General features: G+C 46.1%; 1 protein-coding gene across 2 annotated transcripts in view; it reads left to right on the top strand.

Moving 5' to 3' along the window:
* The window catches only part of LOC119968851 (vesicle transport protein SFT2B-like), a 54663-nt gene that overhangs the window by 37074 nt on the left and 3596 nt on the right, over positions 1-13993 (top strand). For both annotated transcript variants that reach the window (XM_038801734.1, XM_038801733.1), the window contains exons 5-7: positions 8331-8366; positions 8460-8518; positions 11109-11138. In XM_038801734.1, the coding sequence (XP_038657662.1) occupies positions 8331-8366; positions 8460-8518; positions 11109-11138 (125 nt within the window). The remainder of the gene's footprint in view (positions 1-8330; positions 8367-8459; positions 8519-11108; positions 11139-13993) is intronic.

The raw sequence follows: 13993 nt of genomic DNA, 5'->3' as shown, positions 1-13993 counted from the left end.
GGTCTCTTTCTCGACCTGGACTTAGACTGGTCCAATGCCAGATCCAGGACTGTGTTGATGTCCCCCCGCCATGATCAAATTACTTGACTCCAAGTCCGGGATTTTGCCCAGCATGCGCCTCATGAATTCCACGTCGTCCCAGTTCGGGGCACAGACATTCAATAATACTACCCGGACCCCCTGCAGCTTGCCGCTCACCATAATGTACCTGCCCCCCTCTTGTCCGCCACAATACTCCCTGACTCGAATGCCACCCGTTTGTAATCAGGATTGCCACCCCCCCTGGTCTTCGAGTCCAGCCTCGAATGGAACACCTGGTCCACCCATCCCCTCCTCAGACTCGTTTGGTCAGCGAGTTTTAAATGCATCTCCTATAGCATGGCCACGTCCGCCTTTAATCCCTTTAAGTGTGAGAACACGCGGGCCCTCTTGACCGGCCCGTTCAGACCCCTCACATTCCACGTGATCAGCCTGGACGGGGGGGTGTTGTCCCCCCTGATTTCTGATTTCCCCCCCCCCCCATTACGCTTCCGTAAGTCAGCTGACCCCGGGAGCTCCACCTCTATTCCCAATCTCACTGTTGTTTCTTTCTTCGGGCCCCAACCTCCCCTCCCCCACAGGATCAGAGAGCGAGAGCCGTCCAAATTCTTCCCGTGAAACAAGAAACACATCCCAGGCGTTACCCCGCCCCCTGGAAAAAAGAAAAACCCCAAAAAAAGGAAAAGCTTAAATTCTACTTTCAATCTTACATTAGGCCAACACCCGGTTACACATCCCGACCAGGGCGTTTCACCCACGTGCAGCTGTCCATAGTTCGAGTCCAGCTTTTCACGCTTGATAAATGTCCACGCCTCGTCCGGCGAGATAGTGGTCCCTGTCCTGGTACGTTACCCAAAGCCTCGCCGGATGCAGCAGCCCGAACTTCACCCCTTTGTTGTGGAGGACCGCCTTAGCCCGGTTGAATCCCGCACACCTCTTAGCCAATTCAGGGCTCAGGTCCTGGTATATATGAATCTCGCAGTTCTCCCACTTACTGCTCCGCTCCTTCTTTGCCCAACGCAAGACACGCTCCCTGCCTGTGAAGTGGTGGAATCTTGTCATCATCGCCCTTGGTGGTTTGTTCGCCCTAGGCTTCCTCGCGAGGACTCTGTGCGATCCGTCCAGTTCCAAGGGCCGCGGGAAGGAACCCGCGCCCATCAGCGGCACCAACATTGTAGTGACAAATGCGCTCGCATCCGCCCCCTCTGCACCTTCAGGGAGGCCCAGAATTTGCAGGTTTTGTCTCCTAGACCTGTATTCGAGGTCATCCAGTCTCTCCGGCCATCTCTTGTGCAGGGCCTCTTGCGCCTCCTGACCGCCAGGCCCAGGATCTCATCCTCGTCAGATACCTTTCTCTCCACCTCTTTGATCGCCGCCTTCTGCACTTTCTGATTCTCCACCATCCTTTCCATAGAGGCCTTCATAGGGGCCAGCATCTCCGTCTTCAGCTCTGCAAAGCAGCTGCTTAGGAACTCCTGCTGCTCTCTCGACCAATGGGCCCATGCTGCTTGGTCCGCGCCGGCTGGCATTTTGTCTTCATGGACCCGTTCCACTCGCTTCCCTGCAATCGCTCTCTTGATGGCCCCATTCCTGGTCCCCTCCATGCAGCAGTGAGGGGAACCTCTCCAGCGTCTCTTGCCTCGCCGGGAATCACCGTTGAAGTACCGCTACAGCGGCGTTAAAGGGCCCAAATGTCCGATCTCGGCAGGAGCTGCCGTGTGTGCGACCTATTCGGACATGGCCGCTACCGGAAGTCCTTCATTTCACAAGCTCGAATGACAGGTCACCTCAACCTGAAACGCTGTTATAATTCTTTTTGCTTCTGGTTCAAAACCTTCTTCAAATGCTATAAACAGAAAATGATAAATTCCTCCAGGAATGAAGCTGATCAAAGGGTCCTTATTTGCCGTTTCGACACCCTGGGCAAGTATGTTTCAATTCCACCCCCACATGCCCTGAAGCCATAACACAAGTGAATTAACCAATAATTTTTATTAAAAATTATCCAACGTCTTTGGCCTGTGGCTGCCCAATAATCAGTCACCAGGTTTGTAAATGTAAACACAATTACTGTTTATTAATACCAAGAACCATCATAACATATGCAGTAAATACAACTGGTTAACAACAAGCTAATACCTACCATCCACTTTAACTGTCCCACCCTCTACCCACGCACAAGACAGACAAACACAGAGAGAGGAAAGGGGTGTAAAATAAGAAGGATGAAAGTCAGAAGATTAGTCTCTTTGCTTCAGATAGTGGTTGTTTTAGCACAATTTCTTCACAGCTTGCTGATTAGAGCCTTTGGTTTGTAGCTGGCAATGGCCATCTTTGTAGTGTAATTCATTCAGGGTCCCTGTAGTTTAGAAAATGCCTCACAGGCAGCAAGCCCTCTGGAGAGATACCTTATTTCTCTTCCAACTGGGCCTTCAGCTCGAGGCTCGCATTCAGGCCTCTGATTTTCTAGAGAGAGTTGATTGGTTCTCCCCTTTGCCTTTCAGATGATAGAGTTAGTCGGTTCTAGACTCTGCCTGTAGATAGATTCAACCAGGCTCTCTGCCAGTTCAGGATCACAGTTTTTCTCCGGTAAGCCTGAGCGGAGAGGATAGCAGGTCCTTCCCTGGGGCTGCCAAGACCAAAACTGAAACCAAGCTCAATCCTTGGAGCTCAGAAAAACATTCCAGTGGGATCAGATCCAATCACCACCTAATACAGGCAGAGCATAGTCTTTTGGACCAATTCATCGGCCACTAGCCAAATCAATCAAACCGAGTCATCACTGATGCCGGACAGCTTGCAATCATCAGTCTAAACTAGCACAGGTTTCTGGTTGAAGTAAAGGCACAGGCTTCTGCTTCCTTCTGCTTGAATTAAAGATACACACTGCCTTACAGACACATGTGGATAAATCATCCATGGATCAACAGCAAAATAAAAGAAAGGGGAAATAAGGGAATAAACAGGAAGGGCCCTTACATTGATTGTTTAGGGTTGTACATCAGAACATGCATTTGAGATATTGCTTGAAATCATTTAATCTTTGACAGTACCAGTGAGTTCAGCACGTACCAATTCTACTGCTGATCTGACACATGAACAATACATTTTCATCTGTCTCTATTTTCTGAACAAATTCTATTTTTCTTCCACATTGCACTATTTTTACTTTTTCTACATCTTCTAAGAAAAAGCTTTAAAAATATTTATTATGGTTGCATTTATCAAAACACAAGGACACGCATTACCAGAGAAATTCACACTGGAATATACCAAACAACTGAGTGCTTCTCTTTAAAACTATGTTCGCATTTTAATTAGATTATACCTTTTTATTTTAGAATGATAATTCTGTCGGAAATGGATCAGTGAGTGTTCTGAAAAATTACAATTACAAATTTCAGAGGGCAAAGGGGATACAGCTATGTTTGTGTAACCTACCATACTTCAATCTAAATGACACTCATTTTGTTTTTTTTAAGTTAATGCTCAACAACTGAATTGAATCTGAAGTGATTGATTTTTATTTCTCTGCTGTTCATTCGTGTAATACCACGTGGCACGTGAAGAAATTGAAGCTAAAACCAGTTTATTCCGAATAATTGAATGCCGATGAAACAGTTTGTGTTGACTCAAGCTAAGTATCTCTGAGGGCACTTCATTTTCAGAGAAAGGGAGTAGAATTGTTTTCAGAACATGTGAGAGGAATAATCAATCTGACCAGTTACTATCTGAGTCCAGAATGCAGTTGCATTCAAATTTCTATGGAGGATGAAACATATTAAATTTGCACATTAAATTTGAATAAATTGTTGTCTGAACTACTTTGATCAGTAGAAGTGCAAACTTGTAAGTAGAGTAATAATTGGAACACAATGTTCCCACAGGCCAGGCAGTAGTCCAAATGTCCCTGCGTAGATCGTGCACAGGTTGGCCCTTTAAATTACCACATGCTCTAACCATAAAAATTTAAAGGGGTTGAACACTTAAATAAATCACCCATGCATCCCAAAATATGTAATAGGCAAGGTTGTAATGGAACCTACCTTGTGCAAGTGTTTTGAAACATTTTGTGTATGCTAGTCTAGAGCCTCAAATACACAAAGAATTCAAAGTTTGGTGTTAATAATAATGTGGTCAGGCTGGTCAGGCTATCTGCATACAATTGTGTTTGTGCGTGCACATGTGGGCGTGTCGACTACACGGCTAGCCGGTACGGTCGTGTCGACAACACGGCTGACTGGTACGGTCGTGTCGACTACACGGCTAGCCGGTACGGTCGTGTCGACAACACGGCTGGCCGGTACGGTCGTGTCGACCACACGGCTGGCCGGTACGGTCATGCCGACCACACGGCTGGCCGGTACGGTCGTATCGACCACACGGCTGACCGGTACGCTCGTGTCGACCACACGGCTGGCCGGTACGGTCGTGTCGACCACACGGCTGGCCGGTACGGTCGTGTCGACCACACGGCTGGCCGGTACGGTCGTGTCGACCACACGGCTGGCCGGTACGGTCGTGTCGACCACACGGCTGGCCGGTACGGTCGTGTCGACCACACGGCTGGTCGGTACGGTCGTGTCGACCACACGGCTGGCCGGTACGGTTGTGTCGACCACACGGCTGGCCGGTACGGTCGTGTCGACCACACGGCTGGCCGGTACGGTCGTGTCGACCACACGGCTGGCCGATACGGTCGTGTTGACTACACGGCTGGCCGGTACGGTCGTGTCAACTACACAATAATACAGTGCTTCATTGAGTAAATCAGGATATTTCCATATGACACTAACACCATTACAATATGATAGTACTTCAGTCAGATCCCTGCTGGGGACCTTTCATTATGGGTCTTTCCCTCTGAAATATACTTAAGATAATGAACCTGATTGAAGATTGATTTCTTCTTGCTGGTATGTCATCTCTCAACTTTATCCTTTGTACTTTGTACTTTAAAACTTTTTATAAAAATATCTAGAAGAGCACAACTGATATTTATGTAAACTTTCTGCTCTATTTTCAAACTTCTCACTATTCATATGGGCTGGTTTATGACGTAAAACAGTATCAATCTATTACCTTGCCCACAAAATTTCATACCTACCGGGTGGGGGGGGGGGGAGGGGGTGGGGGGGGGGGGTAGCTGCTTTGCTGACAGGGGAGGAACTGTTACTAGGGGACAAATGGGAGGCCGGAGACGGAGGATGCCCGACGGGGGGCTCGAGGAGGCCGGGGACGCGAGCTGGAGGCTGGCCTAAAAACGGTGATGGCTAGTCAGACATGGCAATGTTACAAGAGACACACATAAAGGTTACAGACCAGACTAGATTAAGAAAGGAGTGGGTTGACAAAGTATTCCACTCAGGGCTTGACTCAAAGAAATGAAAATGAAAATCGCTTATTGTCACAAGTAGGCTTCAACTGAAGTTACTGTGAAAAGCCCCTAGTCACCACATTCCGGCGCCTGTTCGGGGAGGCTGGTACGGGAATTGAACCGTGCTGCTAGCCCCTACTAGGTGGGGTAGCAATTTTGATTAATAAACGGGTGGCATTCGAGGCAGGGAGAATCGTGTCAGACACGGGAGGCAGGTGTATACTGGTGAGTGGGAAGCTGGAGGGGTTGCGGGTGGTACTCGTGAACATATATGCTCTGAATTGGGACGATGTGGAATTTATGAGGCGGGTGTTAGGTAAGATCCCAGACTTAGAGTCGCATAACTTGATCATAGGGGGAGATTTTAACATTGATCCGGAATTGGACCGGTCAAAATGCAGGACAGGAAAAATCAAAGGAATTGAACGGGTTTATGGAACAGATGGGGGAGTAGACCCATGGAGGTTTGCACGGCCAAGGGCGAAGGAGTTTTCTTTGTCCTCCCATGTCCACAAGGTATACTCTAGCAACGACTTTTTTGTTCTGAGCAGGGCTCTAATACCGGGGGTGGTGGATACTGAGTACTCGGCAATCGCAGAGATCATGCCCCACATTGGGTGGATTTACGGGTCAGTTTGGAGAGAGGACACTGCCCGCTATGGAGGCTGGATGTGGGGTTGTTAGCGGACAAAGCGGTCTGTGGGTGGGTGAAAAAGTTAATCCAGAACTACCTGGAAACAAATGATACAGGGGAGGTCTCTGCAGCGACGGTTAGGGAAGCTTTGAGGGCAGTGGTCAGAGGGGAATTAATCTCGATAAGGGCCCACAGAGAAAAGGTGGAGAGGGCTGAGAGGGATTGGTTAGTTGAGGAGATACTCCAGGTGGACAGGAGATACTCGGAGGCCCCGGACATGGGGCTAATGAGGGAGCGGCAGAGGTTACAGGTGAAGTTTGGGCTGTTGACTACAGGGAAGGCGGTGGAACAGTTGAGGAAGGCAAGGGGGGTGATCTATGAGTCTGGGGAAAAGGCAAGCAGAATGTTAGTGCACCAGCTGAGAAAAAGGGAGCAGGCCAGGGAGATGGGGAGAGTAAAGTGTAGAGGTGGGATCACGGTCCTGGACCCAGTGGGGGTGAATGAGGTGTTTAAGGACTTTTACAGCAAATTATATTAGTCGGAACCACCGGCTGGGGTGGAGGGGATGAGGCAGATTTTGAGTCAGTTGATGTTCCCGAGGGTGGATGAGGATCTGATGGAAGGACTGGGAGCCCCAATTGAAATTGAGGAAATAATGGAGGGGCTGGAGGGCATGCAGTCGGGCAAGGCCCCGGGGCCGGATGGCTACCCGGTGGGATTCTATAAGATGTTTTCGGAGATATTGAGCCCACTGCTTGTGAGGACATTTAATGAAGCAGGAGAGAAGGGAGTCCTCCCCCCAACAATGTTGCATGCCTCGATTTCATTAATCCTGAAATGGGAGAAGGATCTCCCCGCTCCCCGCTACTGTTTGCTCTGGCCATAGAGCCACTGGCCATGGCGTTCAGAGCCTCTAGGAACTGGAATGGGCTGGTTTGGGTGGGGGTGGAGCACCATGTCTCGCTTTACACAGATGACCTGCTCTTGTATATTTCAGACCCATTGGAGGGGATGGGGGAAGTTATGCAGATCCTAGGGGAATTTGGTAATTTTTCGTGGTATAAATTGAACATGGGGAAAAGCGAGATGTTTGCGATCCAGGCAAGAGGACAGGAGAAGAAACTGGGAAAGTTGCCGCTTAGAATGGTAGGGGAGAGCTTTCGATATCTGGGTTCCAGGTGGCTCGGGAATGGGCGGCACTGCACATCGGTTTGTACCTAAGCTTAGAGGGTTTTGGCAGGGTTTTGTTAAGGCGATGTCCACGGTACTCAAAACACAGGTGGTGCCGAGTCTTTGGAGTGTCGAAGAGCCGGGAGTCCAAGAGGCGAAAAAGGCCGATGTCTTGGCCTTTGCCTCCCTGGTAGCCCGGAGACGGATCTTATTAATGGGGAGGGACTCTCCCTCCCCCCGAGTGTAGAGACCTGGGTTAGTGACATGGCTGGGTTTCTCAGTCTCGAGAAAATAAAGCTCGCCCTAAGAGGATCAATGTTAGCCTTCACCCGGAGATGGCAGCCGTTCGTCGACTTTCTCGAGGAAAATTTAAATATCAGCAGAAGCCGAATGCCAAAGTGGGGGGGGGGCCGGGGGCCGGACTGTTGTTCATGGTTGGGGTATGTGAATATTGTAATGGGGGTGGAAATGTTTAGTATACCATGTTTATGTCGCTGTTATTGTTATTATAAAAATAGCAAACATCCTAATAAAATATTTTTTTAAATAAAAAAATTCATATCTATATTTTCATACCCAAATTTTGGTTAATTAAATGATTAGCAGCCGAAGATAAAGACCACAGATTTAGAATTCCGGCAAGAGTGGAAGTTTGAAAGGTTCTCAAAGTACTACCGTTTGGAGAAAATATTAATCAACCTGTCTTTTATTCTGCAAACTACAAATTTGGGTTTGAACAGTGATTTAACAAAAGTTTGTCACCACAATAATTTTCCTGTGAAGACCCAGTTATCAACTATGTACAGAAATGTTGTCCACAGGGCAGCACCCTGGCCTAGTGATTAGCACTGCAGTCTCCCGGCGCTGAGGTCCCAGGTTCGATCCCGGCTCTGGGTCACTGTCCGTGTGGAGTTTGCACATTCTACCCGTGTTTGCGTGGGCTTTGCCCCCACAACCCAAAGATGTGCAGGGTAGGTGGATTGGACACGATAAATTGCCCCTTAATTGGAAAAAATAAATTGGGTACTCTAAATTTAAAAAAAAAAAAATGTTGAATGTAGCCGATGTATTCAGAGCCATTATCTCAAAGTGTGAAATCTTTTCTTGCAGGTTTGCCTTGTGTGTACACTATGCTCTGCATTTTGGGTATGTTTTGTTTATCTCTTAAATATAAAAACATTGTTTGGGGCAGGTGATTCAGTTCATGAAATGACCTCATCTATTCACTTTCTATTACAGTGGAAGAAAGCAGCCCTTGCTTTGATATTTTGTGTGCTGCAATTCTTTGCTATGGCCTGGTAAGCAAACATATACCTGCTGAAATTAAATAATTTATATTAGGGTGTGAGGCTTTTTTCGTCCATTTGCATGCATGGCATAACTAATATACTTGTTTGGTGCTTTGCATGGTCATATACTGTAATTTAAATGGCTGCATGATTTTTCAACTTAATTGCAAAATGTGAGGAAAACTGGATCAAAGTGGCATGCATTACATTACCAAAAAAAATCTGAAGGCAGCAGGGCAGCTAGTCCTTTGCTCTGACCTTTCACTCACTAAAAGTGGGTTTGACACTGCCTGAAGTTCTATTTAACTTAAGAACCTGAGCAAAGGGCTGGATTCAAAGAGAAGATGGTATCATCTCCCAGTCCCATTATCATTAGTTTGGGCAAGAGGGGTTATAAGTATGTAAAACTTGTAAATTAAAAAATATCACCAAACAGTTTGGGGGAGGCAGTGCAAATATGGGAAGCTTTCAGTGGGTGTGCTGTTCGTGAACTAGGTCAACAACCTTTTGGACATACCTCAGCTGGCTGTGTGAAAGCTCCCAGGATTCTGTCAGAAGGTTAATTTTTTACAAAATATTTTTTGTAGAGTATCTTTAAATAATGAATGTTTGCCAGTTTTAATCTTAAAACTTGTATATTGGATTTTGTCATGTGCACATTCCGATATAGGAAACAATAAAATATATTGTTTGCTCTTTCCTATTGTCAGTAGCTGTACAAAATGTATTAAAGTAACCTCAAAGGATTACGCAGTGTCTGTTCATGTCACTAAAATGACAAGCTGTTCTTTGCTTTCTCTGATGAAAACATCAGCTTGAACCATGAGTCAACTCCGTTTGTTTACTAACGTAATGTTCTTTTTGTTAATGTATCTAATATTAATCATAATGTCAACCCGTGGCTGCATTTGCTAGTTGCTCTTTCTAGTGAAGAGCTTTGTAAAGTGAGAGTCGCCAGTTCCAGGCATCCAATTGTATCATTTAATTTCTTTTTAAAAAAATTTTATTGAGGCATTTATATGTTTACATATCAAACACAACCACGAAACAAGCCAACAGGGCTGCAAATAACAAATCAACTAAATACTTTGCCCCCCCCACCATCCTGCCCCCCCACTCCCCAGCTCCTGTCCCTCCCCATTTTAATCCCCCCCCCCTCACTGTTGACATCTTAACTGTCCTCAAAAAGTTGATGAACGGTTGCCATCTCTGGGCAAACCCTACCACAGAACCTCTCAAGACGAACTTGTATATTTTCCAGCCTGAGAAACTCTGTCACTCACCCACACACCTGATTTCGCCCCCCCCCCCCCCCCACCCCATTTTAATCATTTCCGTCAGCATGTCACCAGGGAGGCAAAGGCCAAATCATCGTCCTCTCTCGCCCCTTGGACTGTCGGGTGTTCTGACATTCCAAAGATCGCCACTTCTGGACTCAGGACCACCTTCACCTTCAGGACCTCCGACGTAACGTTGGCAAACTCCTGCCAGAGATCCCCCAAGCTTCGGACATGCCCAAAGCGTATGGACATGATTTGCGGGCCCACCTGCACACCTATCCTCCACCCCTTCAAAAAACTTGCTCATCCTAGCCACAGTCATGTGCACCCTGTGGACCACCTTAAACTGAATAAGGCTAAGCCTAGTGCACAACGAGGATGCATTCACCCTCCTCAGAGCCTCCTCCCACAGCCCAGCCGTCAACTCCCTACCCAGCTCTTCCTCCCACTTGCGCTTCACTGCCCATATCGGGGCTCCCTCCCAATCCATCAACTCCTTGCAAATTTCTGACACCTTCCCCTCCCCTCCCCCTGTTCTTGACACCACCTTGTCCTGCAGCCCCTGGGGCGGCATGTGAGGAAAGGATGGCACCTGCTTCTGGACAAAATCCCTCACCTGGAAAAAGCAGAACCAGGTGGGCAACTCAAACTCCTCCACCAAGCCTGGAAATCTGCCCTCAATGAATAAATCCCCAAACAGCTCAATCCCTGCCCGTTCAATTGTATCATTTTACAAGTGCAGTTCTTGACCAGGTCATTAATTATTTTTTGAAGTTTGGACCTAAACATGTTCAATGTGCTTTTAGTGTTTTATTTATTTACAAGTTATTAGTAATTCTCTAATCACACGCTCCGCTCTTGACCTTTTGAATTAAAATTAATTAGTATTTAGTATTAATATTAGTATTAGTATTAATTTCAATTAGTATGTTTTCCTTTTGAGCGGGGTGGGGATGGAAAGAAAAACTAGTTGCAATCTTGATGTCAAAAAGGGGGCTGGATTCCTCGCCCCGCCGCACCACATTTCTGCCCCGACCCGCCGGCGGGATTCTTCATTACACCAGCCAGTCAATGGGGTTTCTCATTGTGGGGCAGCCCCACGCCGTCGGAAACCACCCCCCCCCGCGCCGGCAAAACGGAGAATCCCGCCGACGGATAATCCCGCCCAGGGTGTGACAGTGGACATGGAGAAATCCATGCCTGGGCCTGATTTTTACTGTTGGCTAAAGTAAGATTGTTTTGAAGAAGCCACAAAGAATAAATAGTTCAGTACACTATCAATACTCTATTGACCTTTGTTTCCTTTTTTTTAACAACAGGTATAGTATTTCATACATTCCATTTGCACGGTGAGTTGTACAATGCAAGTAAACTGTAATAACTGTGCATCTAAAAAGATATAGAATATACAAGCAATGCTCAAGTCCGTCAGTTTTAAAGGGAAAACTCATGGTAATGTTTTAGGTGCACCCTTCAATAGAACTGAAAATTGAAAGATGATAAACAAGCCATGTAAGAGCTGAATTTTTAAAATCGAATAGACTGCTTCCTTCCCAATTCAGATGATGCCTGGGTTCTTGGTATTTTACCTCCAAAGCAAAAAGGAGATAATCAATTGTCATCAGTTTAAGTTAATGTTGCTCTTTGATGACCATTCGCCAGAGCCAATTCTGAAAATTCTTACTTTGATCACAATATGCTTTTTCAGACACTGCTCAGTTACTTTAAAGAAAACCTTACACATAATTGATGCACCTGAGGAAGGAGCAGTGCTCCGAAAGCTAGTGTTTGTAACAAACCTGTTGGACTTTAACCTGGTGTTGTAAGACTTCTTGCTGTTACATATAATTAACGGGTCAGATAGTAAATCTTTCCGAATTGGTTCTGATGAAAGATTAATGAGCTAAATGTTAATTCTGTATCCCTTTTCAGAGGCTGCCTGACCCGCACATTTCTAGCATTTTCTGTTTTTATTTCAGATTTTCAACATCTGCACTATTTTGCTTTTGTCGTAAATCTTTATGAAGTTTGAAAATATGCTGAAAAGGTCCATCTGATAAATTGCGGTTCCATTTAAAAGTGCTGTAATGTTGTAAAACCCATTCCCGAATATAGACTGCATTGTATTTAAGAGAAAATATGCTGCAACTTTGAATAGGGAAGCTGAACTACCCTAATTCAGGGTACATTGCTTTTACACTTTTTGTTTTGGTGGATTTGAATGTGAGCAATTAACTCAGGTATGCAACCTGTCTAATAAGATATGAATATGAAATAGTCTTTGTCAGCTTTGCTCAGTTGATACAACTGCTGTCTCTGAATCAGAAAGTTGTGGATTCCACCCCAGGCCAGTGCTAGAGTGCATATTTTAAATTGGAACGTAGTGCAGTACTGAAGGAGTGCTACATTGTTAAAGATGCCATGTTTCAGATGAGACTCGATAGCCCTCCCTTTATTGTTGTTCCTTAGTTTAAGAAGGGTAGCAGGGATAATCCAGGAAATTATAGACTTGTGAGCTTGACGTCAGTGGTAGGCAAACTGTTGGAGAAGATGCTGAGAGATAAGTCTATTTTCTTCCAGATGTGAATAGATCCTATCAGTGATAGGCAGCATGGTTTTGTGCAGGGAAGGTCATGTCTTACAAACCTAATAGAATTCTTTGAGGAAGTGACAAAGTTAATTGATGAGGGAAGGGCTGTAGATGTCGTATACATGGACTTTAGTAAGGCGTTTGATAAGGTTTCCCATGGCAGGTTGATGGAAAAAGTGAAGTCGTATGGGGTTCATGGTGTACTAGCTAGATGGATAAAGAACTGGCTGGGCAACAGGAGACAGAGAGTAGTGGTGGAAGGGAGTGTCTCAAAATGGAGACGGGTGACTAGTGGTGTTCCACAGGGATCCGTGCTCGGACCACTGTTGTTTGTGATCTACATAAATGACCTGGAGGAAGGTATAGGTGGTCTGATTAGCAAGTTTGCAGATGATACTAAGATTGGTGGAGTTGCAGATAGTGAGGAGGACTGTCAGAGAATACAACAAAATATAGATAGATTGGAGAGTTGGGCTGAGAAATGGCAGATGGAGTTCAATCCAGGCAAATGCGAGGTGATGCATTTTGGAAGATCAAATTCAAGAGCGGACTATATGGTCAATGGAAGGGTCTTGGGGAAAATTGATGTGCAGAGAGATCTGGGAGTTCAGGTCCATTGTACCCTGAAGGTGGCAATGCAGGTTGATAGAGTGGTCAAGAAGGCATACAGCATGCTTGCCTTCATCGGACGGGGTATTGAGTACAAGAGTTGGCAGGTCATGTTACAGTTGTATAGGACTTTGGTTCGGCCACATTTGGAATACTGCGTGCAGTTCTGGTCGCCACATTACCAGAAGGATGTGGATGCCTTGGAGAGGGTGCAGAGGAGGTTCACCAGGATGTTGCCTGGTATGGAGGGTGCTAGCTATGAAGAAAGGTTGAGTAGATTAGGATTGTTTTCGTTGGAAAGACGGAGGTTGAGGGGGGACCTGATTGAGGTCTACGAAATTATGAGAGGTATAGACAGGGTGGACAGCAACAAGCTTTTCCCAAGAGTGGGGGTGTCAGTTACAAGGGGTCACGATTTCAAGGAGAGAGGGGGAAAGTTTAAGGGAGATGTGCGTGGAAAGTTTTTTACGCAGAGGGTGGTGGGTGCCTGGAACGCTTTACCAGCGGAGGTGGTAGAGGCGGGCACGATAGCATCATTTAAGAAGCATCTAGACAGGTATATGAATGGGCGGGAACAGAGGGAAGTAGACCTTGGAAAATAGGAGACCAGTTTAGATAAAGGATCTGGATCGGTGCAGGCTGGGAGGGCCGAAGGGCCTGTTCCTGTGCTGTAATTTTCTTTGTTCTTTGTTCTTGCTGTGACCAATTTGGTTGTCACCTTTTCCTGTGTAACAACAGCAGTACAGTTTATATGAAAGTTCCGTATATCCAATGCGTTATTAGTCAAATGGATATATTAATACAATGTTTAATATCTACATTTACATCAATGTCCTCAAAGAACTGGTATGTTTTGTTGCTGCTGGTTTCTTGTCAGGCATCTACCCATTCTCCCTCAATCACAGGTCAGACTCTGGTTATCACTTGCTGTTGCACTTGCAGGCTAGTTGTGCATGTAACTTCTCTGCTGTTCATTAAACTTAACTATCTCACCACCCCACCCTA

Source organism: Scyliorhinus canicula, chromosome 7 (genome assembly GCF_902713615.1).
Source record: "Scyliorhinus canicula chromosome 7, sScyCan1.1, whole genome shotgun sequence".
Taxonomy (NCBI): domain Eukaryota; kingdom Metazoa; phylum Chordata; class Chondrichthyes; order Carcharhiniformes; family Scyliorhinidae; genus Scyliorhinus; species Scyliorhinus canicula.
This window is presented reverse-complemented; position numbering and strand designations above follow the sequence as displayed.